This window comes from Columba livia, chromosome 1 (genome assembly GCF_036013475.1).
Source record: "Columba livia isolate bColLiv1 breed racing homer chromosome 1, bColLiv1.pat.W.v2, whole genome shotgun sequence".
Lineage (NCBI taxonomy): Eukaryota > Metazoa > Chordata > Aves > Columbiformes > Columbidae > Columba > Columba livia.
This window is the reverse complement of record NC_088602.1, coordinates 117,300,006-117,323,562: the sequence shown is the minus strand read 5'-3', so window position 1 is coordinate 117,323,562 and position 23,557 is coordinate 117,300,006. Positions and strand designations below refer to the sequence as shown.

General features: G+C 38.0%; 1 protein-coding gene across 2 annotated transcripts in view; it reads left to right on the top strand.

Moving 5' to 3' along the window:
- LOC135580341 (uncharacterized) overlaps positions 1–23,038 on the top strand; it is a 91,816-nt gene extending 68,778 nt beyond the window's left edge. Inside the window, exon 3 of one of the 2 annotated variants that reach the window (XR_010474874.1) lies at positions 3,099–6,422. Coding sequence is in view for 1 of the 2 variants with exons in the window: in XM_065074421.1 (XP_064930493.1) it covers positions 20,143–20,519 (377 nt within the window). In the remaining variant the exon portion in view is untranslated. Of the gene's footprint in view, positions 1–3,098; positions 6,423–20,142 lie in introns of those variants that run through there. The other variant, XM_065074421.1, reaches the window with a different exon arrangement.
- The last annotated feature ends 519 nt before the right edge of the window (positions 23,039–23,557 follow it).

Genomic DNA, 23,557 nt, shown 5'->3' with positions numbered 1-23,557 from the left:
TTTATTTCAATTAGATCTACGTTGGTCATGGTGTCTGAATATCCACTGAAGAGTGATTTAGACTAATCTTTTGTTTTAATTTCACCTGAGAATTAGAGTCTAAGGGCTGTGAACAGTTTCTTGACAAAAAACAAGGTGTACAAAGTGGGGAAATTAGAAGATTCACTTCCAAACCTCAATTCCAGTTTGAACTGAAGCACTACTGCAGGTGTACCCAGTAAGCAGTATATGCACAGGCTGATTTAGCTGATGTCCCCAATCTCCTTCTACAATAAATTAAGATAGAAATTAAAAGTGGTCTTGAGCTTCATTTCTGCATGTACCAGCAGCGTTGTCTCCTCTGCAGGAAGCCATGGGCACATATCGCACAGTAAGCACAGAACAGTACCATTGAGGCATACAGGAATAAGAGGGTAGTTAAACTGGTATTTAGTTGTTTTGCTAGGCTGCACTTGGTTGCATTGTTGTTGTCTTTAGGAAAGGATTTTGCAAAGCCACAAGCTGAATAAAGAAGCATAGGATTGTGCTGTGTCCCACAGAGGTCCAGGCTGGGCTGCTCCCAGAGCAGCCAGGCTTGCCTTTGGCCAGTCTGTAAGGAATCAGAGAGCTCTTGTGTTCAAATATGGCACTGGAAAAGGAGATGAAAATGTCTTGCAGTATTTGCTTAAGCACCCAGAAGATTCCCAGTGACGGATACAAGGCCTAGGACTATTGAAACACTACTCATGAGACAGCCGTTCATTGAAACACAAACCTCTCAAGATCGGTATCCTGTTTCATTATGTTTTTCTGATGAAACTGAAAATAAGAATGATATTAATTAAGCTTGGTTCATTTTATTTAGATTGATGCATTTTAATGTACATTAAAATAAATTTACGTTTACTTTTGTGTTCTATATAATGTTTTTTTCTTATTTTAACTTATTTTTATTAAGATGAAGAAATCTCAGGATTTTTTTCTGAACTGAGATGCTATGGAATTTCTTATGGGCCCATGAAAAAATTAGAATTTCAGCTTTTACTTTAGTTTAGTAAAGACACACAGTTTGAAATGGATTTCCCATGAGAACAAAATTATCTTCTCAGTCCATCTCTTGCCCATAATTCTCTGTTTTTCAAGTTCTTACCAATAACAGTTTATTATGGCTGAGTCTAGTGAGTCCTTAGAGAGTGTGCTGAATCCTGCCTGTGTTTTATGTGTCTCTCACCTCATCTCCTTTATCTGTACTCTGCATGACTTTGGGCTCATCCTGAAGCCTTGGAAGGTAACAGTAAGAGATTGGCAGGAGCAAAGCTGGGGTCTGAGGCTCACAGTACTTGAACTGACAGCTCATGAAGTGATTGATTCATCCTCAAACTACCCTTTGTCTTCAAGGACACTCCATTTAGAGTCAACATGCCTCCTGTGTGCTATCAGTGGAAGGATCGTGGCCATAGGCTTTCTGTAAGTGCTTTGGGCAGGGAAATGTCTCCCTGCATTTGTCTGAAAAGTGACATTTAAACCCAAGGAAGTTGTGGCAATGAAGTAATAATAATGTTGAATTTTAACTAGAGTGCACATTTTGCATCCTTTCCCCTCCAAATTCAGTGTACATTTTCAAAAGCATTATGTGCAGCTAAGTTCAAGCCTTTGGAACTTGCCCTTGAGAAATGTCTGCTAATGTTGTACTTTATCTCAGTAAAATTTACTTACAGGAATATACATCATAAAGCTGTTGTGTTCTGTAATAAGTTTAAATTCCCATGTACAATTAATTTTAAGCCACAGTTTTTAGACCATTGACTTATTTCATTCTACTCTTTTGCAATATTGATCAAATTGGTTTGATATTGCTGAAAGATGCTGCATTACAACATGGTTACTTATACCTTCAGCTTAAAATAAACTGACAGTTTATTTTAATATTTGCAATAAAAATAAGTAATTCTTTTTTCTTTTTTTTTTTTCTTTTTTTTTTTTTCTGGAGTAACAGTTGGCTGTGTAATCCATTTCTACCAGGATCGTATGCACCTACCAACACTGCTCTCTGTATGGATTCCTTATAAGCAGGCAACTTATTATGGACCAAATTATTAAAACAACATGAAAATGGTTCTCATGCCTGGACTGAGCCCATACAGGTTTTCAGATGATGACTAATACAAGAATAAGGATTTGGAACATTCAACCAGTCACACAGATATGAAGATCCTTTCACTTGGCTTACCCTGCAAAACAACTGTTTCTTAATCTCCCCATAGTAAAATCTTTATCTGACAGTCCTTCAATAAATTAGAAAGCGTGGTCTTTGAAGGCAATAATTCCCTTAATAAAGCAGGCTAAGAAGCCTGCCGGAAGGGGCCACTAAATGTTGCTGTAATTATCCCATATAAAAAATGTTATTGGTGTCAATAAAGTCATTACTATATAAACAGAAGACAGTATTTACTATTTTCTAACATATTTGTAGACTCAATTACAGGTGAGATTCCTTTCATGACACAGAGATATAAACCGCATTATCTGCAACAAAAGTCTAAAGTTCCAGAATCTAACCCTAAAAACTAAAAATGACATTAAAAATGCAAATACCTACCTCCAATGAGTTTTCTGAATGCTAGAATACAAACTACATTAACTGACCTGCTGGAGACTGGAACACTCCAGCAGAAACTTGAAGCTGGAAACGTGCACTGAGTTACTCAGCAGAGCTGGAAATGATAAGTGATTAAGAGTGATGAAGGACCTGAATGTTAGTATACAACTCTGCAACTTTTAAACACAGTGACACTGAGCACTCCTGAGACTTTACTCTTTGGAGCAAGTCCTACTCAGTTTAGTATAGACTGCAGAACCATGTGCCAAAATGATTTTTCCCATGAGGACTGTTGTTCCACATGATTTTTCTTACTAAGATTACTGCCTGTCTTTTAGCCTGACAAACCTCTGCTGAGTGAGAATCTAGATTTACATGCTCTGAATTGCCCTCTGGAGGAAGGTGTTTCCATCAGTTAGGCTGGCCAGGGAGACGAGGTTTGCAAAATGAAAGTAGTCTCTTAATTGAGCTCATAAGGAGCTTCATTTTCTAATCATTTTTCTCTGGTTTTGTTTTGCAGAGGATGTCTTCTGGGACACATTCTTACTGCACTTACTGCGGTTTCTACTGCAGCCCTATGACATAAATACTTGACTTCCAATAGAATCTACAGTGTTAGAAGTATCTCATGCAGTTTGATTTCCTCATAATATCTATGCATTCCACTGTTTTTAAGCAGTGAAAGTGTGACTAGAAATGACAAACTAATATTTTAGAAGAGATCTAGAAATGTCTGCTTTAATTTTCAGATGAATTTGTTTTGGCAGTCTCACTCTTCTTCTGTGTTTTGTGTATACATATTCCAAAAGCCAGGATGGCAGAAATGTTGGACCCCCAAAAAAAGCAGATTGGAAATAAACAGCAAAATATAGAAGAAAATTATCGTCATATTTTAATTAAGGGTGTTTGCCCTGGAAATCCAAGTTTATGAGGTGTACCTAGTTATGAACATAAATATGCCCCATGACTAATGCAGCCAAACAGCATATATGAAACCAAATAGTCAATATACCAAGTGATCCTTTAGTTACGGAATCTCTTTCAAAAATTGGAAGGTCAAGATACTCTTTCTACAAAGAAGGTGCATTCCTATCTTACAGTATAGAAACCCAGTTAGGACATAATTCATAGAGATGAGACTGCAAGATTGATAACTATAATTTAAAACCTATTTTTCCATTTTTTGTTTCAGATAATATTGTTGGCGCAAGCTATCATCTGATATTGGATTATAATTAGAAGGAACTGGGGCAATGTGAAGGCTAAATATTTTTTAAGCTGTTTCTTTGGGAACATTTACTAACACAATGAGCAGAAACTCACCATTTACTGGTGGGAACTTGGGATTAGGCTCTAACTCTTCTCCACCCATGTTTGATCTGTAAAGAGTACAGTACATGGTATTACTACTACAGTGTTTCACACTGATATCTGGCAACCCATGCATTGCTTCAGCATGAATCTTCAACAGAATTTCATCTACTTGATCCACTTAAATTTTCATAATTTCTGACAGAACTACCTATTCTTATACACGGAATTTTCTAACAGATAATTATTCTTTCAGAAAACATCAGTCTATCAAAACTAAAAAGATTTTGTGAAGAAATTGTCTAATTTTATTTACATGCCTTACTCTCTGCCCCACCAAAAAAAAAAAAAAAAAAGATAAATAATCAGGAAAGGCTAAGATTTTCCACATGCAGAATAGAAATATTTTCAGAGGCACAGGTCTAATCACAAAATAGCAAAAAGTCCCTGAGCTATGGCATTTATGTAAAATGAAGGAAATAGGATGGGACAGATGTAAATCTGGACCTCTCATAAAACAAGTGGGTGTCCTAAGTTACTGGCCAGTGTCTGGTCTCAGCAGCATATTTCACTCTTTCTGTGGTTTTGGAAATGCTGAGCAGGTTGTAGTCTGCTCTTTCGTACTCTTCCAGCTCGCCCTTTCCTCACTTTCAGCAGCACTGGGGCTTCTTCAAAAAGGACACAGATTTGTCATCTTTATTTTTGGTGAGTTCTTAGCTTTTGAATACTTCATTTGCCCTCTCTAAGCAATACTTATTCTGATCCTTTCCTGCATTTCAAAGGATTATTCTAGACTGGATTCAGAATGTGGAAATAATGTACATGCACAGCTGACAAGATATCGCCGGTTGGGAAATCTGTTGCCCTTGATATGGGCAGACAACAGGATCAGACAGCCTAAAAAAAAAAAAAAAAAAAAAAAAACCAAAAACTAAAACAAAACAAAAAACAGGCATCATAACTTTGTTCACTGCTGTTACTTTACTGAATAAAAATCCCCAATTAGTTGCCAAAAATAAAGTCAAGGTGTTGTTTTTCTCATCTTGTCGCTTGCAATGCATTTATTTTTCTTTTATCAGAAAGTATAAAAACAGTTGTAACCTATCAAGATCTAGCCCCATGGCTTTTCTATCTAACACCACCAGGCCTGACAGTGACCAGTTACAGATGTTTTGTATGAAGGTCCAATAATCAAGTCTACAGAACAGAGGGGTATTTTTGCTCACAGAGTAAATCCTTTCCCAGTCCCTACTGACTGGTATTTGATTAATGCATAAAGCATAAAGATTATATCCTCCTTTAGGTTTCTGTTTTGGTTGTTCACAGTATTGCTTAGGCATTTAGCTGTTTTACCCTATCAAAGATAAGCACAGTGTCTAAATCTGTGTATCATTCCCTTTGCTTGTGTGAGTTTTTTCATTAACTTGAAAGAGAACCTAAAATACTTCTGAAAGCTTATGTCAACACCTTAGCTACCAGAGGCTAGACATACGCAGCTGGCACAAGCTTACACATGGGGAAGCTGGGAGCTATAGGACATGCAACCCTGCTGCTGATATGTACTAAGTAGATAACAGATATTTCAGACCAGTTGTGCATAGGCCATTTCCCTCTGCAGGTGCAGATCCCACCTCTTTTCTCTCATTTTCCTCTCTTTTTGGATAACATGCACCCAAAGAGACACCTTGTGCTGTATGGAGAGTCTGCTGCTTGTGCAGAAACCCTGAAAGGACTGGTAATCCTTTCCTATGTACAAACCATGGGCAGTGGTCACTCTCTTCTGACAATTATATTTTCATCGAATTTCACCATAAGTTAAGACTTCCCATTTCAGTCAGCCTGTCTATTATAGCACCTCACAAAATCCAACTACTACACACGCTCCAGACAAAACTCAGTGTTAATTCCTGCCCACTCATAACCTGCCTCAGCAGTCCTGGAGTCCCGACTGACAGCCCTACTGACATGGAGAAAAACCTCACTGCTCAAGTAGTCTTCTTGACTGACAGCAAAACAATTTCAATAACGTAGGAAATATATCTATGAACAATCTACTTCTGTAGAACAATCTACTTCTGCATATACTTTCTGTATATGCAGAAAACAAATGGTTATATCAGTTTTTCTCTTTTCAGGGAAATGAACAAGCCATAAAAGTTGCGCAATCATGACTGATATACTGTGAAATTTCAAATTACTGTTTTTTTTTCATTAAAAACTTGATAGCTCCCTTGGAAGCAATGAGAACTACATGCTAATTTTACAAATATTTCCTGTCATCACTACAAGACAGTTTTTGCATAGTTTGCACTGAAGTAACGGAGCAGAAATATAATTTTAAACTTCATATCCATTCATCTCCATTACTTTGTTAATATGCTGTGCCATTGTCACATCTCCAATCAACCAAAAAATATCCTGAATAGTAGTAAGAGGATCAGCACCTTACAAAATAATTGTTTGATCAGGTATGAAGCTTCTCTTTCATACAGAGTCTTTACATTAATGACTGGGTTTAATTAGACTGGTTAGAAGTCAGAAAGAAGCAATTCGTTCTCAGCATAAGAAACTGCTAATTACTAACTGCACAAAAAAAAGCTTATGGATAAAGAGGACTTTTGTTATTAAGACACATAGCAGAACAACTTCCATTCCCTTCACATTTTCTGCATTTATTACAAACAATAGCAAGACTCTTTTCAAGGATTATTGGTCTGTCTTCCACTACAGTACTCTAAGACAAAGAAGCAGCTTTATTGCCAACAGTGCCATTTTCATTTTCGTAGTGGACGTTGAGATATTTTAAACAACATTCCCAACACCAGCAATGGTAGACCCTTATAATTTCTATTTTGCTAGATATTTTTTTTCTCATTCAGAAAACAAATAACAGACACTGCAAAAGTTCCTGTAAGAATGGTATTTGCATATCTGAGGCCAGAGAATGCCAAAGTAATGATAATTACAGTTGCAAGTGACATTGCAATATGATCTAGTGAAAAGTGGCAGCTACTTAACAGATCTTTGAATATTTGATTTTCCTTCTTAAGTCCAAGTACTTTCTACTCACATTTCAGTGCCCCACTATTTATTTGTACCACTTCATACACAGTGATACTTCCTAGTACTTCCATGACACAACTAAATCATGTAGCAAAATAAAAATAATTTAATAGAATTTTAAGTGATTTTACAAAATTGACAAAAAAATATTTTCCAAACCAACACACAATTTAAGATATGGAGTTGATAACACTCTCTTTATGAAAACCTGGTTTTGGTGAAGGAAAACAGACCACAAATAAGACCTTCTTCTAGACATGTTTCCTACTTTGTCATTAGTAACTTCCAGTGTGAAGGCTAAAGATACTGCTCTAAGCTATCGAATTTTCTGTGGCCAAACTATGATCGTGCTTTATTCTCTACTTTTGTACTGGTGTCCCAGCTTGTGAGAGCTCAAAGGTACTGTTCTGACTGATGAAACCAGGAAAAATTCAGTTGAAGCAGGATGACACCTGCTATACACTAAAGAACAACTCCAGAAGCAGAGAAGAATTGAACATCAGTGAGGGTATTTTAGATGTTCAGGTTTTGAAACCCAAGGAACAAAAGCTCTGGGTACAAAATGTGAATTTTCCTTTGAAAAATTGAGTTCTGGAGGTGAGACATTAGGAAAATGCTTTTTCAATAAAAGGCCTTGTTTCTATATCTTTTTTCTTCTGTGTTTTTGATCCATCCCTGCTCTCAACAGCTCATTCTGAGACAGATTGCCAGCTAGTATTATCTGTGTACCAGTTCTCAGAGGCAATTGTATGCAAACACTGCAGCTCAGGTCAGTGACCTCCAGTCTAGCTCAGATCCTGGAGCTCTCCAGCAGTACAGAGCTCTGCAGGAGCAATCCCACCCCAACACAGGGATGGGAGTCCCTGTGGTGGCCATCCCTGTCCTTCCTGCATGGGGTTATCACCTGTGTTTGCATCCCAGTGACGTGGCTTTCTCTCCCTCTGGGATAATTCTAGCTGGGATGAGCCTCAGGATGTTGTTAGTCCAACTCCTTGCCCACGGCTGGTCCAGCTCTAGGGTCAGACCAGGCTGCTGAGGGTTTGGTTTGGTCATGGCTTGAAACCCTCCAAGGACGAAGATGGCATAACCTCTCAGGACAAGCTGCTCCACTGCTCATGGAGGAAAGTTTTCCCTTTATACCAGGCCTGAACCTCTCTTATTTCAATCTCTGCCCATTGTCTCTTGCCCTCCAGCCATGTAGCATCATGTCATCCCAGGCAGTTCCTCTCAGACATAAGAAAGCTGTCATTAGATCTTTCCCCACACTCAACTAGCAGCCCAATGGAGGGTATGTGCGCTCTGGTGAAGCAGAGTCCACATGCTACCGATAAAATAAGTTGTGCTATTAAGTTGCTTCAACAATGGTGTTTTCCTGGGGAAAAAATTAAAAAGCCCCACAGTAAATTAGGGAAAAACAGTGCATGCAAACACAACCCCAGAAAACTAGAGTATGACAGAATTTCCAGCAGAGCTCTCTCTCAAAACACTAATTGAAATTGCAGTTCTAAAATTACATAATTGCATACATGGTGATTCTTAGTATAGAAATTCATTATTAGCATTAGGAGGAGTACTATGTGGCTGTAGAAAAATACAAATGTATTTCCTATGTCTCATTCTTTCATGCTAAAACACCTCTGAATGGTACTCTAACAGATTTGGGTTTTTTTCCCAGATGCTTGTGAGCCATACAATGAGTCTGACCCTAATCACAGATAATTTCAAAATAGCACAAAGAATGCAGAGGTATTATTGATTCTTCATGAGCTTAGATTAATTATTTCATGCAGTATATTGTTCAGCTATGAGTTATAGCTAAAAACACAAATGAATAGTACTCTACCTTTTCAAAATAATTTTAATACTGACACAAATAAATGCATTTCAAGTTATTACTATTGCAAAGAACATACCCAAGGCCTGATTTCAGCTGATCTCTCAGATTCAGAGCAGAGAAGCTTTACATTTTTTTGTCTTGACTTGATGTTGACTTTATATATTGGAACATATCTTCCTATCTGGTTTGTAGAGGTCCATTGCTTTGGCTAGTTGCCCTGAACACAACAAGCTCCAACCATGCCCTCTCTGCTTTCCTCTCTGCTTTTTCTCTGATTCTCCAACCATGTAAACTGTCATACAGGAGAAAAATTATACTAAAGAAAAGAATTCCTGGTATCCCACTTTGACAACTGCTTTCATTGTGCCACTCCATCAGCTGCAAGGGACTACACTTCCTGATGGGATCAGTTTAGGTTTCCTTTAGGAAATTCACATCCTCCAGATTAATTATGTCTTGTTGTTAAGAGCTCCTTTGGGCAAAGGATTCCCTGAGCTCTACAAATAGCAATCCAATTAGATCCTAAGGATTATGTTTTACTACATTGACTAGGACAATGGTCTATGGTTCACTGAAATTGTCAGAGGAACTAATATGGAAAATTCTTCAGTTCCAGATATCACCGTGATTTAAATATGTCTTCTCCAGAAACTACTCCCATCTCTTTGTCTTTATTAAATGCATTCTTTAATTTAAAATATAGTTACTCTTCAAAGTCTTGCATTGTTTTGCTACTATAGTAACAAAATAAGGGGAAAAAAAAAAAAAAGGAGTAAAATAATAGAAATTAGTTCTTTGTGTTCCCGCTGAGCCACAACGTAAAGTCACAAAGGAAATCCAGGATATAAACTCCACTATCAGATTCCAGGCTTTAGAGGTCTATCTCCCACATGCAGTGTTAAAAATATATTCTATTGCAAAATGTCTGTGGCTTTGCTGCTCAAAGCAATAATTAGCAGGCCTTGATGAAGAATAATAAGTGTCTAAAATGAATGGGCACTGATTATGTTGTTTTGTCCAGGTACTTTAATTGACTATTGGATTCTAGTAGTACTCCCCATAAAGACACTGCATTCCTGCTCTCACTGGAACACATTAGGAAGACAGGCTTGTCACCCATTTATTTTCACTTCTCTTATTTTTCAGTCGTAAAGTTGAAAGCCATTCTCCCTAGTAATGACTCAGGTTTTAGTAATATGATAAGCAGGTTGACAGGTGAATAGACAAGAAGCATTTAGAGTTTTATGTAGAAACTACCAGGCAAACAGACAAATGTCTGATAGCTAGTTAGGAGGCCATACTGGGTATCCCCACCAAAAAAGGCAAAAAACATTCTGGTATGTCAAAATTCAGGCAGCTGCCTACTCACTTTACATACTTCAAATGAAAACAAATAGCATGTCTAAAAAATCTCATTGCAGTGGCTTGTAACTCAAATAATCCACCAAAACTCTATATAATGGAAAAAAAAACCTTTAAGTAAAGTATAACAGCAATATTCCTCAGTAATCCAGGTGTTTTTACCACTGATATGGCCAGATGATGAGGCTGAGCTCCTTTATGTCAGAGGAGGAATTCAGCCCTCTGTCCTCAGAGGTCCATGCAATGACAAACAAAAATCCCTCATCACATCCTTGTGATAACTGCTGCAAAGCTCTTGCTTAATAGCCAACAGTATCACTTTCAGCCAAGGGAGAAACACTGGTATCTCTAGATAAATATGCATTTAAATGAGAATTTACTTCGATCTTTATTTGCTCATGTCCCTTTGTTTAATTGTGAAATTTCCTTTAAATAATGAAACCTAGGAATAGTTATGTTCTTTCACAAGTTTTAGTTCAAAGTTTACACAGTAGAATTTGCGTCTATATAATCTGACATTAAGGTTAAAATTCAGTTCAGGCTTCCTCACAGGGCTGTTGAGTCTTGGGGATCTGGAGCTCACTCTGCTGGGTCATGAATTATAAGAGTTTTGTACTGAAACAGAGCCCAAGCAGTACTTCTGGCTTGCGGTTTTAAGGCACAGTCTTGGTATGAAAGTCTTTTGACCACCACCACAGTATGAAGATTGTGACTCTGCTGCAGAAGTGAGACACCTTCAAGAACCTAAAGAAGCACAAATGCAGTAGGGTCCAGGGCAGACACTTCAACTTTTCACAGGAGTATCCTGGGGAAAACCTCATGTTTTGATGACAGTTCTGAACAACACCCTAAAACAACCTTTTTCCTTTCTTAACAATGAGAGATGGTGCACTGTACAGACTTCCCAGACAAACTCTGCCTCTGCTCTCTTGTGGCTAATGACTTGCTGAGTGCTATTCTTTGTGTCTTCCATGCTAAGGTTCCCCATCTAGCAGAACATCACTCATCTTCTAAACTCCGAAGGCTCAGTTGTCTGCTCCAGGGCAAATTGATTTTCCTATGACAGTTGTGGAGTCATATCAGACACATGCTCTTCTTTTTCCTTGTGCCTATGTCCACCTCTTTCTGTAAATGTTGTTCTTCATCAAAATGTGAGACATGATAATTTTCTAGCAATGGTCAAGTACATCCCACATCACGTATTGAAGAATCACAAACAAGAAGAATGGGAACAGACATCAAGAGCAAGACAAACAAAAACAGACGAATAGGTACATGTCAGAAAAATTGCTGAGTATGCTAAACATCCTTGTCTTCAAGAAGTCGAATATTAGATTAACAAAGTTTACATTTGCAGTCCATATCCCACTGAGATTAATAATAAATTCCAATTTATTGAAGCAAAAGTTGATTTAACTTTTAAAGATGTCTGTGTTGCTTATGCTTCAGTAGAAGCTCAGGCAATTTTTTTTTCTAGATAGTCGCTCTCAACAATATTTTTACAGAGTGAAAATTATACTTTGTAATGGTTTACACTGATTGCAAACTCAGCACCTATCTGAATCTCCCCAAATATCTCTAATCTGGAAAATTACTATGAAATAGTATCATAATATCCCTTCCTTGTCTTCTCTACTTGGTTTCTGATATCAGTATAGTTAATGATTACAATAAAAAGTGCTGAAGCTCTCACATCTTCAGAAATGAGAGGGTTTACTACAAAGATGTGTCTTTCTGAAGTATAATCAGTAAAGAAACGGTAAGAAGAAAGTGTTTCATTTATTTTTTTCTCAGTAGTTTTTTCTGTAACCTGAGCATAAATTAATTAGCTATTCCTTCCTCTCCATAGAGTTTTACTCATAAGAGTAGTAAAAAAAAATAAAAAAAATCTGAGTATCAGTTGCTTATTATGCCCAATTATGAGCATGATTTCTCCAAGGGAAAAACAAAACAAAACAAAACAAAACCAAAGAAGTTCATCAGCAGATGAAATTGGTTTAGTTCCCTTTTCTACAGTAGACTTCAGTTTTCTTAGGCATAAGAAAGAACAATTCACATCACTTAAAGGGCACGGTGTAGAAAGTGGTGCATATCATTCCTCAGTGACACAAAGACAAACAAATGAGATTGCTGGATTATTTTTCTTTTTTTGTTATTTTGTTTTGTCTTGTTTCTTACTCCTTTCCAGCAACTTTTTCACATCAAAATGGAGACTCAGACATTCCTGAATGACAGCGGAACAGTGGAAAATTCATCCCAGTCTATTTAATGTACTGCACAATGTTAATTACAGCCAACTACACTCTGATTCTCTCTTTCACATTCAATAGACAGATGCTGTCATAAAAGCTATTGACTGTATGAAGATTATGTTGTGGGCAGGTATAGATTATTTCAGTTCAGAAATGCAATAACTTGAGCTGTTTCAGATGCTACTAACCTGCCCATTCCTATTATAGAAAGCAAGAAAATTTATAAAAATCAATCCAAAGCTTATGTAGCTACAGGCAATGTGGCTACATAGTTTGAAGTAAAATGTAAAGAAGTGCATTCAGGTGTTTTGAAAGGCCCAGAAGCCTAAATCTGTGCCATAAATCAGAAGAATAAATTCTGCTTCAGAAAATAGGTTTCTGCTTAAGTTCAAGTAACGCTCAAACCTTTAAAATTTATACCTCCTTTCTCAAAATGACAACAGGTCTGGTGTGTGGGCTGCAGAGCCTATCAACATTTTTATCACACTAATGTAACCTGATAACAGTGGCCACATTTGCATTTTCCGTGACACATACCTTTTTCTGTAACCAGAGAGACCAAATGCATCTGATGAAATAGTATTATTCAGAATGACTTTGTACAGCAAGTAATTCTTGGTATATTCCAGTGTATTTCATGTATTTTGATAATTTTGCTGATAATCAACAGATTTTCAGTTTGTCAGAGAAGTCAAAATTGACATGTGATAGAACACTACAGGAGCCATTTTATTAGACAAAGCTTAGTACATCAGAAATTGTTTCTTTTCCCAAAGCGACCAGTGAATTGTCAAAGGCAATAGTGATGTTCCAGAGAGCCAGTAATCCAGAGTAAATTATTTATAACACTTATTATCTGCAAAAGAGTTACATATTTTTGCTGCTCCCAGGATGATTAAAACCCTGAAAGATCAGTTTCACAAAGAGCCACAGTGGGATATAATTTAAACAACAGCAACAAAAAAATCTCATAGCATATCTTCCCCCTATTTTAAATGATGGGCTTTATTTTTATACCTTTTCAGTTCAATTTTTAATGTATTCAACCTAAAATTGTAGAAAGGGTTAGGCCAAGAAAAGTCTAGACAGTCCTGTGTCCTCCAGCAGTTCCCAGGACGTCTGGTTGCATAAAAGCAGAACAAAAAAAATTAAAAATAACAATTATTTAGCAATGCAAACATACTCAGAAATACTTTCTCAAAATATCATTCCAGTCTTCTGCAAACTGTATCTCAGAGACTCCCTGAACATGGACATGGTCTTTGCCTTTCATAGTCACTAATATATTTTTACTCCCTTGATTTGTCCAGCTGCTTCTTGATTTCATGCAAACTTTTAACTCCACTACATCCAGTTGTAAGATTAATGGTTTGAATATACAATATGTGAAAAACAATCTCCTTTTCCTTGTTTTAAATCTGCCTCTTGTTAGTTTCATTAGATAACCTTGCTTCTTGCAGTGAAAGAGACAGGGAAAATCCATCCCCTGTTGACAGTGAGGTCAGTCAGCATATCACCAATGCTGTGTCCCCTCAATTTCCCACCTGGTGAGCCCTTAGTCTCTTTAGTTATTCCTCATTTAGAAACACTCTTCTCCTTTGGCCTTTCTCATTGCCTTCATTGGATCTTTCCTACTCATACTTTATCTTGTCTCAGATGGAGAACTAAGATCTCTATTAAGTGTTCAGGATGCAAACACCCTATTGATTTATATTGTGGCATGATGATGATGCTGTTTCACCTCATATCTTCTCCTAATACTTCCCAACACTTGTCATGCCTTCTGAAGACTACTGCCTGCTGAGCTGGTGTCATCAGACAGCTGTCCCTGCAGACTCAACCCTCTGGCCTTGGGGATGGCAGCCACCTTAGAGGAGCTAAGGCCATGGCTATGGCTATGGCCATCTCAGTATTCAAGCAAGGATCTAATGAAAAACTCAGGATTTAGGAGCTGGTTGAAGATTCATAGAAATCGCTGGCAGTTTTTCAGTGATGGGATCAATCGTTCCATCGTACAGTGTACTCCAGAGGAAGGTGTGGACTGCATTTTTGGTCAGCCCTTGGCCATGTCAGTAAACCTTTCCCATCTTTACCAGCACACTTAGACTGACAGCAGTCTAGCCTGCACTGTAATGCTCTCCTAGACTTGCTGCTGCGGTTTTAATTTAACATATTTTGCATTGGAGACATGTTTAATGTTTTATACCCTAGTTACACTAGTTGAAGTGCTGTTGAGCACAGTGTGATGCTTATTATTTTAATCATGTTAGGCCTCATGTGAGAGCTAAATTGTGTGCAGTTATTGTGGGCTTTATATCTCCTAGATTCAGTTTCCCCACCCCCTTTAGGAGCATGAACGGTTTTAATGAAAAAAACATGTACAAAAAGTGCTATAATGGGTCCTAGCAGAGGACAAGGCAAGAGCTAAGGAGTGACCTGTTTTATTCTTTTACATCTATAGAAATGCATTAATAGAGCTTACGTTCCACTTGTGGGAGTCTTGGACATGCATAAGTACCTGTTCTGCAATGTGAGAATCCAACCAAATCCCCCTTAGAAAGCCTTCTTGACTATTGTACCAGAGTACTTGACTCTGAGAACACACATGCAGATCCAGTTGAGAGCTGAAATGAAGAAATAAGGTTCACAAATGAAACATACTTGCACTATGTAGTTTTATTTAAGTATAGAATTATAGCACACTCCGTATTTTAAGAGATTGCATCATCATGTGTGTTCTCTAACAAAAATAATGTCTAAAAAAGGGCAGATCTTGTTGCATTTTGTTTTCTCCATTGGCCTTTTAGTTGTTCGAGAGTGATATAAAAGCATAGCTTTGGCAGAAGGGGACTGAATTTTGCTTTATTACCCCAATATATGTGGAGACAGTGAAAGCACACCAATTTGAAAGAACTGACTTAAGGGATTCACTGAGAAATCCACAAAACTAGTAATTATTGTCCTTGACTGGTAGAGAAAGTGTTAAATGGATACAAAGAGAAGAGCAGAGGAATGAGGTATGCTGTTGTATATAATTTCAAGGATACCTAAATTATTTAATGTCACATATTACCTTCTTTACTTGGCTCAAATACTTTGTTTTGTAGCTCTGATTAAGATATTTGAATGGAAGCACATTGCTCACCTAAAAGGGTGTTTAAATCCAACCATGAATAAGTAGAGTTTGTTGCTGTTTCCAAAACAGATGGCCATTTTTAGCCTTTTTTATTCTTCTTTTCTTCTTGACATCCCTTTGGTTTTAATTTTTATGAGCTTGACTGTGGACAGGAAAGTACTGAAGCCCACATCTGGAGGTGGGACTTTCAGCAGTTATGCCTGGAGATAGCTATGGAAAATGAGGGCTGACACTATCAATCACTTGCCTTGGCACCAGTCACTCATCTCTTCAGATTCACTCAACTTTTAGATGAAACTAGGGAAGAACAAGCAATACTTTTGCTTAGCATGTACGTGTGATATAAATCAACTTTCAATTTGAAAAAAAATATTAACAAAGTATTTTGGTTGCAAAACAAAAGCTGGATCAGATTGGTGAGCTGGCTTCAGTTTCTACAGTAGTTTTAGTAAAAAAATAATCATGTGGAATAAAATCTGATAGCTTTCTTGACAGCTGCAACTGCACATCTTTACAAAGAATAAAATTACAGTTCATTTAAATCTGAATTTCAGTTGAAATATCTATGGGTATGAACAATCTGGTACAGCAGAAAAACATAACAGCAAATGATCAGGGAGAGTTTGATGCACTTTCAGCAAAAAAAGGAAAAAATAGTATTTTACTTTGGTGTCATTTTAAAATGCCTCTCCTTCCTGTGACAATCCTCTTTTCCTCCTTCCCAAAGGCTTAGTAATTATGCATCCAAGGCAGCAGAAGGCTTTCCAACAGTTTTAAAAACTGGGGCAACTTACCATCTCTGTGTATCTCATTATGAAAACGGAGCACTCATTACACTGGGACACCTGGTGACCTTACCAAAGATCTATATTGAATCTATCTATCTATACTAATGTTAAAAGCAGGTAGACAATCTAAATGAATCACATTTTTAGAAAGCTAAAATTATTCCCATGCAAGTGATGGTAGGAATGGAATTTGGGAAATTAATGAACATATATTTGCATTCAGCCAATTATGGCATACACACAAATTGGATGTTTCCAGAAGCCCACGGGCACAAAGCCACTAGGCATTTGTAAATGGCAAAGTAGCCACTTTGAGGTTAGAGGAGCCAAAACTGTGGCACTGTGACAGCTGACAGCAAGGTAGACTCTTTGCCACTAGGACCATGGTTTCTTCACATGCCTCAGCAGCACAGCTATTTCAAGGAGCTCTGTCTCCAGCCTCTCTTATCCCTTACTGGTCAATCCTTCTCTGGGCTGTAGTCATGACGCTTTTTGTGGAGACCTTCTGAGGACCGTTCAATGACATCTGGGTTCCCTAGAAATACACATGTGCAGACTAGTTCTCTGACAAGGTTTCACGTCCCAGCTCCACAGGCAGTGGTGTTGGTGCAACCAGAGGAGCCATGAGGCAGCTCCTTTAGCGAGGGACACTGCTGTAATCTCCAGGCTGGGAAACTTCAGCTTGAAGAAACATGATGCTGGCTCGGTGCTAGAGCTGGTTCTGAGTGGAGGCGTCCTGCCCAACTCGATGTATGGACAAGGCCATAACCTGTCTGAGTTATGCCAGGGGGTCTGTGGGAAGAGGAGACTGGGGATTCAGTGGAGCATCAAATATAGCTCCTTCAGAGGAGCTGTTACAAAATGGCTTTTACCAGACTTTTCTCCAGTTGATCAAGGAGACAAAGAGTAGGTGAAGTGATCTGGGGAAATCTATGTAAGTGAAGCTTATGTATACCTAATTTGTTAGAAAGCTGCACTACTATGGGAGTCCTCAGTAAATACACAATTTGCATTTGTCTGCAGTGCTGTGCTGTTCATCAGCCAGGCAGGGGATAGCATTATTTACTTAACTGCCCAAGAAGAGACTTGGAGTTGAGCGGGCTGCTTTGGGGACAGAAAAAGTTTTCACCTTAGGGGTATGAGAAGATGGGGGGAAAAGGATGTGGAAAAATATTCAGCGGTAGAGCAAATCATCCAAAGCACTCCTATAAGCTTTAGAGAAAGGAAGAGTTACATATTATATATTTATCTGTTGATGCCACTGTAGCATTTCTGTCGTAGGCATACACAGCTTACTGTATTTATAACCTTATACAAAGATATCCACGTTCTGTTACACCTGCACATACCTCTGAAAAAACTAAGTTATGAAAACTACTATCACCAGTCATCTTCCCAAAAAATAATGTGCTTAGTTATTAAAGTAACTGGGGATTCCCAGCTCACCCTGGAGGCCTGAGGAGACTGTCTAGGTCTTCATCTGAGGACTGTTGTGGTCTCGCTTCAGGTTTCCCTCAGCAGGATGCATGTGGCACAGAAGAGCAAGCCTGCCTGTCTGTCTGTGTAGGGCAGCTGTAGAGATCATCACCTATTTTATTACATTTTTAGAAAACATGTACATAGTAGTGCAAAAGCTGAGCATGCCTGCTGGTGGTAATGAGTAGAATTCAAGTTCCTGTTTACTATGAATCGTAGAGTTTTCACACAGGCATTTGTAATATCAGCATCATTTCCATATTCCCAAATGTTCGTATCATATTTTTTAGGGTACTGTATAATTTAATCCTTTGTCTTTATTTATTAATACAATGCATTTTCTATAAGAACGTTATTGTGATCCTCAGATTATTCCCAAGATAGTTATTCCTAGCTTTCAAACAAAATTCTGTCTCTAATTTTTACTCTCTATCACATTTGAAGAACTTAGTCTTTTGGCATTTATATCTTCTCTGAGTAAAAAACAAAACTTAGAAAAGCAGTTACTGCTTTCTTGGGTATTTTACAGTTTGGAGATCTTACCGAGAAACTGTAGTGTTCTTATGTATAAGCTCAACTCCCACCTTTACTCTGTCAGAAGATTCAGCACCAACAATGAATCCGGGATCTAGTGTTCACAATGTGAAAAAAAATTCCCTTATCAAAGCCAAGTACAGAAATACGTCAGTCCTTCCAGCCTGATAATGTACGGGTTTTATTGTTGATTTAGTTTAAAGACAAGAGTACGGAACAAACCAGAGTGACTTAAACCTGCTGTCACAGAATGAAATTTAACTGCTGAAGTTTGGCACCAATTTGAAATTCATCAAGGTAGATCACATATATGATTTCTAATAACGCTTGATAGATAGTTGATTAATAAAGTGATTTAAAGTATTTCAATGGAGTTTGTTAGAATCAAAACAACAAACTGATTACAAATTTGGTGACAGGGTCACACTATAGTTACAAAAGGGACAAATCAAATCATATGCATATAAACAATCATATAGATATGGGGATAAAAACACAGAGACAAGTTTATAAGACACACACACTTGTACACATTAATCCATAGACATGATTATATGTGTAGGCATACCTATTGCTCAAATTTCCCTCTCAAACTTAGTGAATTACCCACTTTAAACACATAAGCATTCTCAACGAGTGATTTTTGAGACTCGAGAAATCTGTTTTCACCCACTTCTTTGCAAAATCTGGCCTTCAGATCCTTGTGAGATCGTCAGTAGATGATCACTGACCTGTCACTAAACTGGCTCTGCCAGAGTCCCCGTCAGAGGACGATGCTGCCACCAGGAGAGCTCAAAGGGTCCCACTTTAGGATGGCTGTTTATAGGGCTGTGAAATCATTGACTTTAGTCAGTACATTGTCACTCTGGCCACACTTAGAATGAGGTAATTTCTGGTGATTTCCACCATTTGTCAATGTCCAGAACTTTTCAGAACGTGAAGTTCTGGTGCCATCCTGCTATGATCCAGGTAGCAGGTGTGCCAGGTGTGACCCATCGTTGCCACCTTTCCCATGAGGAAGAGAGGTTTTTCCCATGTGGTAGGAGCTCTGAGAGCAGGGATGGGCTGCCTCATTGCTTTGGCTCACTACACCTGCACAATGGGAATTGTTCCCTCCTGACATGCCCGGCTTGCTCAGGTATTGAGGCAGCCTGGGGGGAGGGTTACAACCACCACACCTGCATGCTTTCAAATACCACTGTAGCCTGATATTTTTAATTAAAACACAGTGGCCATGGTGGGACAATCCAATGGAGCATTAATCACTACACCCTGTGAAAACAAATCTCTGTTTCACAATTAATTATTAGCTTTTGTTCAGCATGTAGTGCTAACAAAAGTATGCTGAAAGAGCACTAGTTCTCTGTTAGTTATCAGATCTGGAGTGATATAATTATTACTGACTTGGATTTTGAGATTCTCTGTAACTCTTAATAAGGTCCATTTTTTGTTAGTAAACACAGTATCAGTGTCTGTTGGCAGACTTTAGCACCCAGAGTTAGGAGCAGTGAATACTAACTCAGAAACTAATTGCAGCTGTTCCCACCTTGACTTTGACAGAACCCATTTTAGGTAACAGAAAGAGTCCCTTCCTACTTTTCTCTTTTTGCAGCTGGTTACTGCATTTGCAATATTCGTATTAATTTAGTTCTCCAAAGAAGAATCAATTTTGTATGTTTTGACATGAGATAATTTATCTCAGTGCCTTTTGTCTGACCCCTCTCTTTTTTTAGTTCTCATTTAAATTCACACAAAGTCTTTAACACAAAGGTTATCCTAACGTTCATCTTTTGTATTTGTCACAGGAACAACTTGTTCTTGTCTATTGTATGAATATAGCACTCCGATCTCCTTGAAGATCTCCTTCTACAGCATGCTCCTTAACAAGAAGAAAGAACAATTTCAGCCGTGTCCTGGAAAAAAAAGAAAAAAGAAAAAGAAAAAGAAGAAGAAGAAGAAAAAGAAGAAGAAGAAGAAAAAGAAGAAGAAGAAGAAAAAGGAAAAGAAAAAGAAAAAGAAAAAGAAAAAGAAAAAGAAAAAGAAAAAGAAAAAGAAAAAGAAAAAGAAAAAGAAAAAGAAAAAGAAAAAGAAAAAGAAAAAGAAAAAGAAAAAGAAAAAGGAGAACAAACCCTCATCATGCAACAGACATGAGGTCATGGTCAGAAATAGCTTAGGAAATTGACTCAACCAGACTTGCTATACCTTCAGTGAAGAAGATAGCACTATAAAGGGTGTAAGTTACCCTATGCTAATTACAGTTGGTAGTAACAAATTCTCAAATGATAGATCTCCTGATAACATTGTAGCTGAGGGGGAACATAGCTCCATTTACTGGCTTTAAAGGAAATAATTCAAAACCTATATATGAATCTTTATTAAAACCCAGAATTAATGTATTAGAATAAATATTACCTACATAAAAATCATAAACTGATGAAACTGATCAAATGTCTCATTTTGTCATGGAGGATAGAAGACATCTTCATAGATACCTAAAAATAGTTAAGGCTTTTTTTGTCAAATAAATATGGATAATTGTTAAATGATGAATGGAAAATTATAAGCAGAGGTAGCCATTTCCATGCTCCAGCCTTTACTATTAAGGTGCTCAAGCACACAGGCAATTTGCTTTGTTGTTCACAAATCTGTATCAAGTCATCTTGAAGTCAGTGAAACACAAGTCCAAGGAAAGCAAAGGAAACTACCCTCCAGAGGTAACTGCTTTTCTCCACTGACTGTAGAGGGAGCCTAGAAACTAACTTTGACTTGAAGCCTCACACATGCTTTGCTAGGTGGAGGTGCAATCTCTTTTGCTTGTGTATACAGATACGCACACTGCAATCAGATGGAGCTTGTCACAGTCTCAAACAGCAGAGAATAACTACAGCTTCAGGTGTCTTCCTTCCTGTGTCTTGAGCAGTTTTACTCAGCAAACATCCATCTTCAATTATTTTTTACTGTCATTGCCTGACCAGTTTGTTCCAATCGGCTCCTAAATGTTCCTGCTTAGTGAAGATTTTTTTAACAAGATAAAATGCTAAGCTACATGAACCTCATAGAGAGGTGTATGCTTGCCTTTACAAATAGGTAAAGAAGTTTGTGATACAAACATAAGATTTCTTCTTTTTCATTCTTCAAAAAATAAAACAAAATAAAATTAAAATGTAAGAAAAAGCTGTAACTTTTATTTTTAGTGTGTACTAAATTTTCCTTGGTTATCATGTATTCTGAATTATTATTTTCTATATAAAAATATACCTGTAACGTGGCTGTAAAATATCATGCAAGTACAAAAACATAATAGCAGAGGTTAGTCTTGCGGATGTGCTGATCAAAACACACAGAAAATGGGAAGATTTATCTTCCTTGCCATGCACTTGACAGCTGCTTAAAAAAAAAAAAAAAAAAAAGAAAAACATTAATCTGTATTGGAACAATTTAGTGAACTACACAGTTTAATGTATTTTACTGCTTAAAATTGATTCTTCCCCTTCTGACAACTCGCTGTTTAGATCTAACATGGCGCAAGAATGGAACCAGGCAACAGTGATTAACAGATCTTATCTTTTCTCATCTGCAAGCCTCCTCAAGGCCATTATTAGGAGCTGCTCTTTCAGAAGGTGAAAGATGGTCACCCAAGTTGCCCATGCAGAACGATGCTTTCAGTGACGAAGAATAGAGTGGAATGGATGCCTTCCCATTAGTTCAAAGTTTCTTCCACTCCAGAATGGATAAAGCTCCTAGAAACTCCCTGTAACTGTTGCAATTATTTAGGGGCTGATAAGAGACACTTCATTTTGAGAAATTAAAACGAAATATTTTAGCTGGTCACTGGGTCCAAGGAGCAAAGTCACCTTTGACTTTTACCCAGGACATGCCTGTTTATTGCTCAACCTGAACTCCTCTCCTAAACAAGGCTCCTACTATGAGCTCCTTTAAGTGTCCCAGGGACTCAAGTTTTCAGCAGCTGCAGGACAGTCTGACATCTTGTGCTGACAGGGCACGAGTCAGGTCTACAATAACCTTTGAAAACAAGGTGTTAGTTATTAAGAGTCCCTTCAGCTTTAAATGAAGTAAACGAAACCTGCACACACATCCATGCTGGCAGCACTACTCACTTCTCTCACTCACCACCCCCACGATTCATTCACTCCCAACACCAGGCAATTGTTTTCCTAGTAAAGCACCCAGAGCCCTTGGTCCTTGGCTTGAAAGTCAAGTCACAGCATTTGCACATGCTCTGTCACCCTTGGCTGCCAGTTGTTAAGAAGCTGATGTCCAGTTGCTGACTCTCTGTTATCTCCAAGAGAGCACTGTATCTTGTTGGTCTCCAGGTAGCCATATCTGGACAGGTATGAATGCATGCTGGTCAGCACACCAGCTGTCACTCTTCTGGCCCATAGAAGACACGAATTGCATCTAAGAACCAGTAGATACTAATATAAGGCAAATACACTGCATTCTCTGCTCAGTTCTTTACAAGTGGCATACATTGAACAATAGTGTTATTTTAAAATAAACAAAAAACCAAAATGTTTTCAAAAGGTGGTTCTTTAAAATCTAATCTTTTACCAGAGTTGGCTTTTCATCAAAATACATCAGATTTTTCTCATTTGGACTCTTTAAAAACAAAACCAAACCTAAAACAATCCAAAAACCCACAAAACCACCAAATAAACCAGCAATCTTTGAAAATTTCAGACTCCCCTGTTTCCTCATGCAGGCAGAGGGAAGGGAAGGGAAGGGAAGGGAAGGGAAGGGAAGGGAAGGGAAGGGAAGGGAAGGGAAGGGAAGGGAAGGGAAGGGAAGGGAAGGGAAGGGAAGGGAAGGGAAGGGAAGGGAAGGGAAGGGAAGGGAAGGGAAGGGAAGGGAAGGGAAGGGAAGGGAAGGGAAGGGAAGGGAAGGGAAGGGAAGGAAGGGCCTTATGGTTCCACTTGCCCACTGATTATTCCAACAAATGCAGGGATGCTGAACTAGAAACATAAATCTATTATTGACATTATGAGGGAAAAAAAGAAGTATTTCTAACTCTAAAAATCTTGGCTTGGCTTTTTCCACAAAATATTCCGCAAAATATTTGATTGAAGAAAACTTAGTATGAACAGGAGTAGAACTGTATGCATCTACTACTCCCAGTGATATTGTCAGGCAGTTCATAGAATCACACCCATAGGACCACATCTAGAACTCCCCTTGGTGTTGTCCTTCTCCATCCCAATC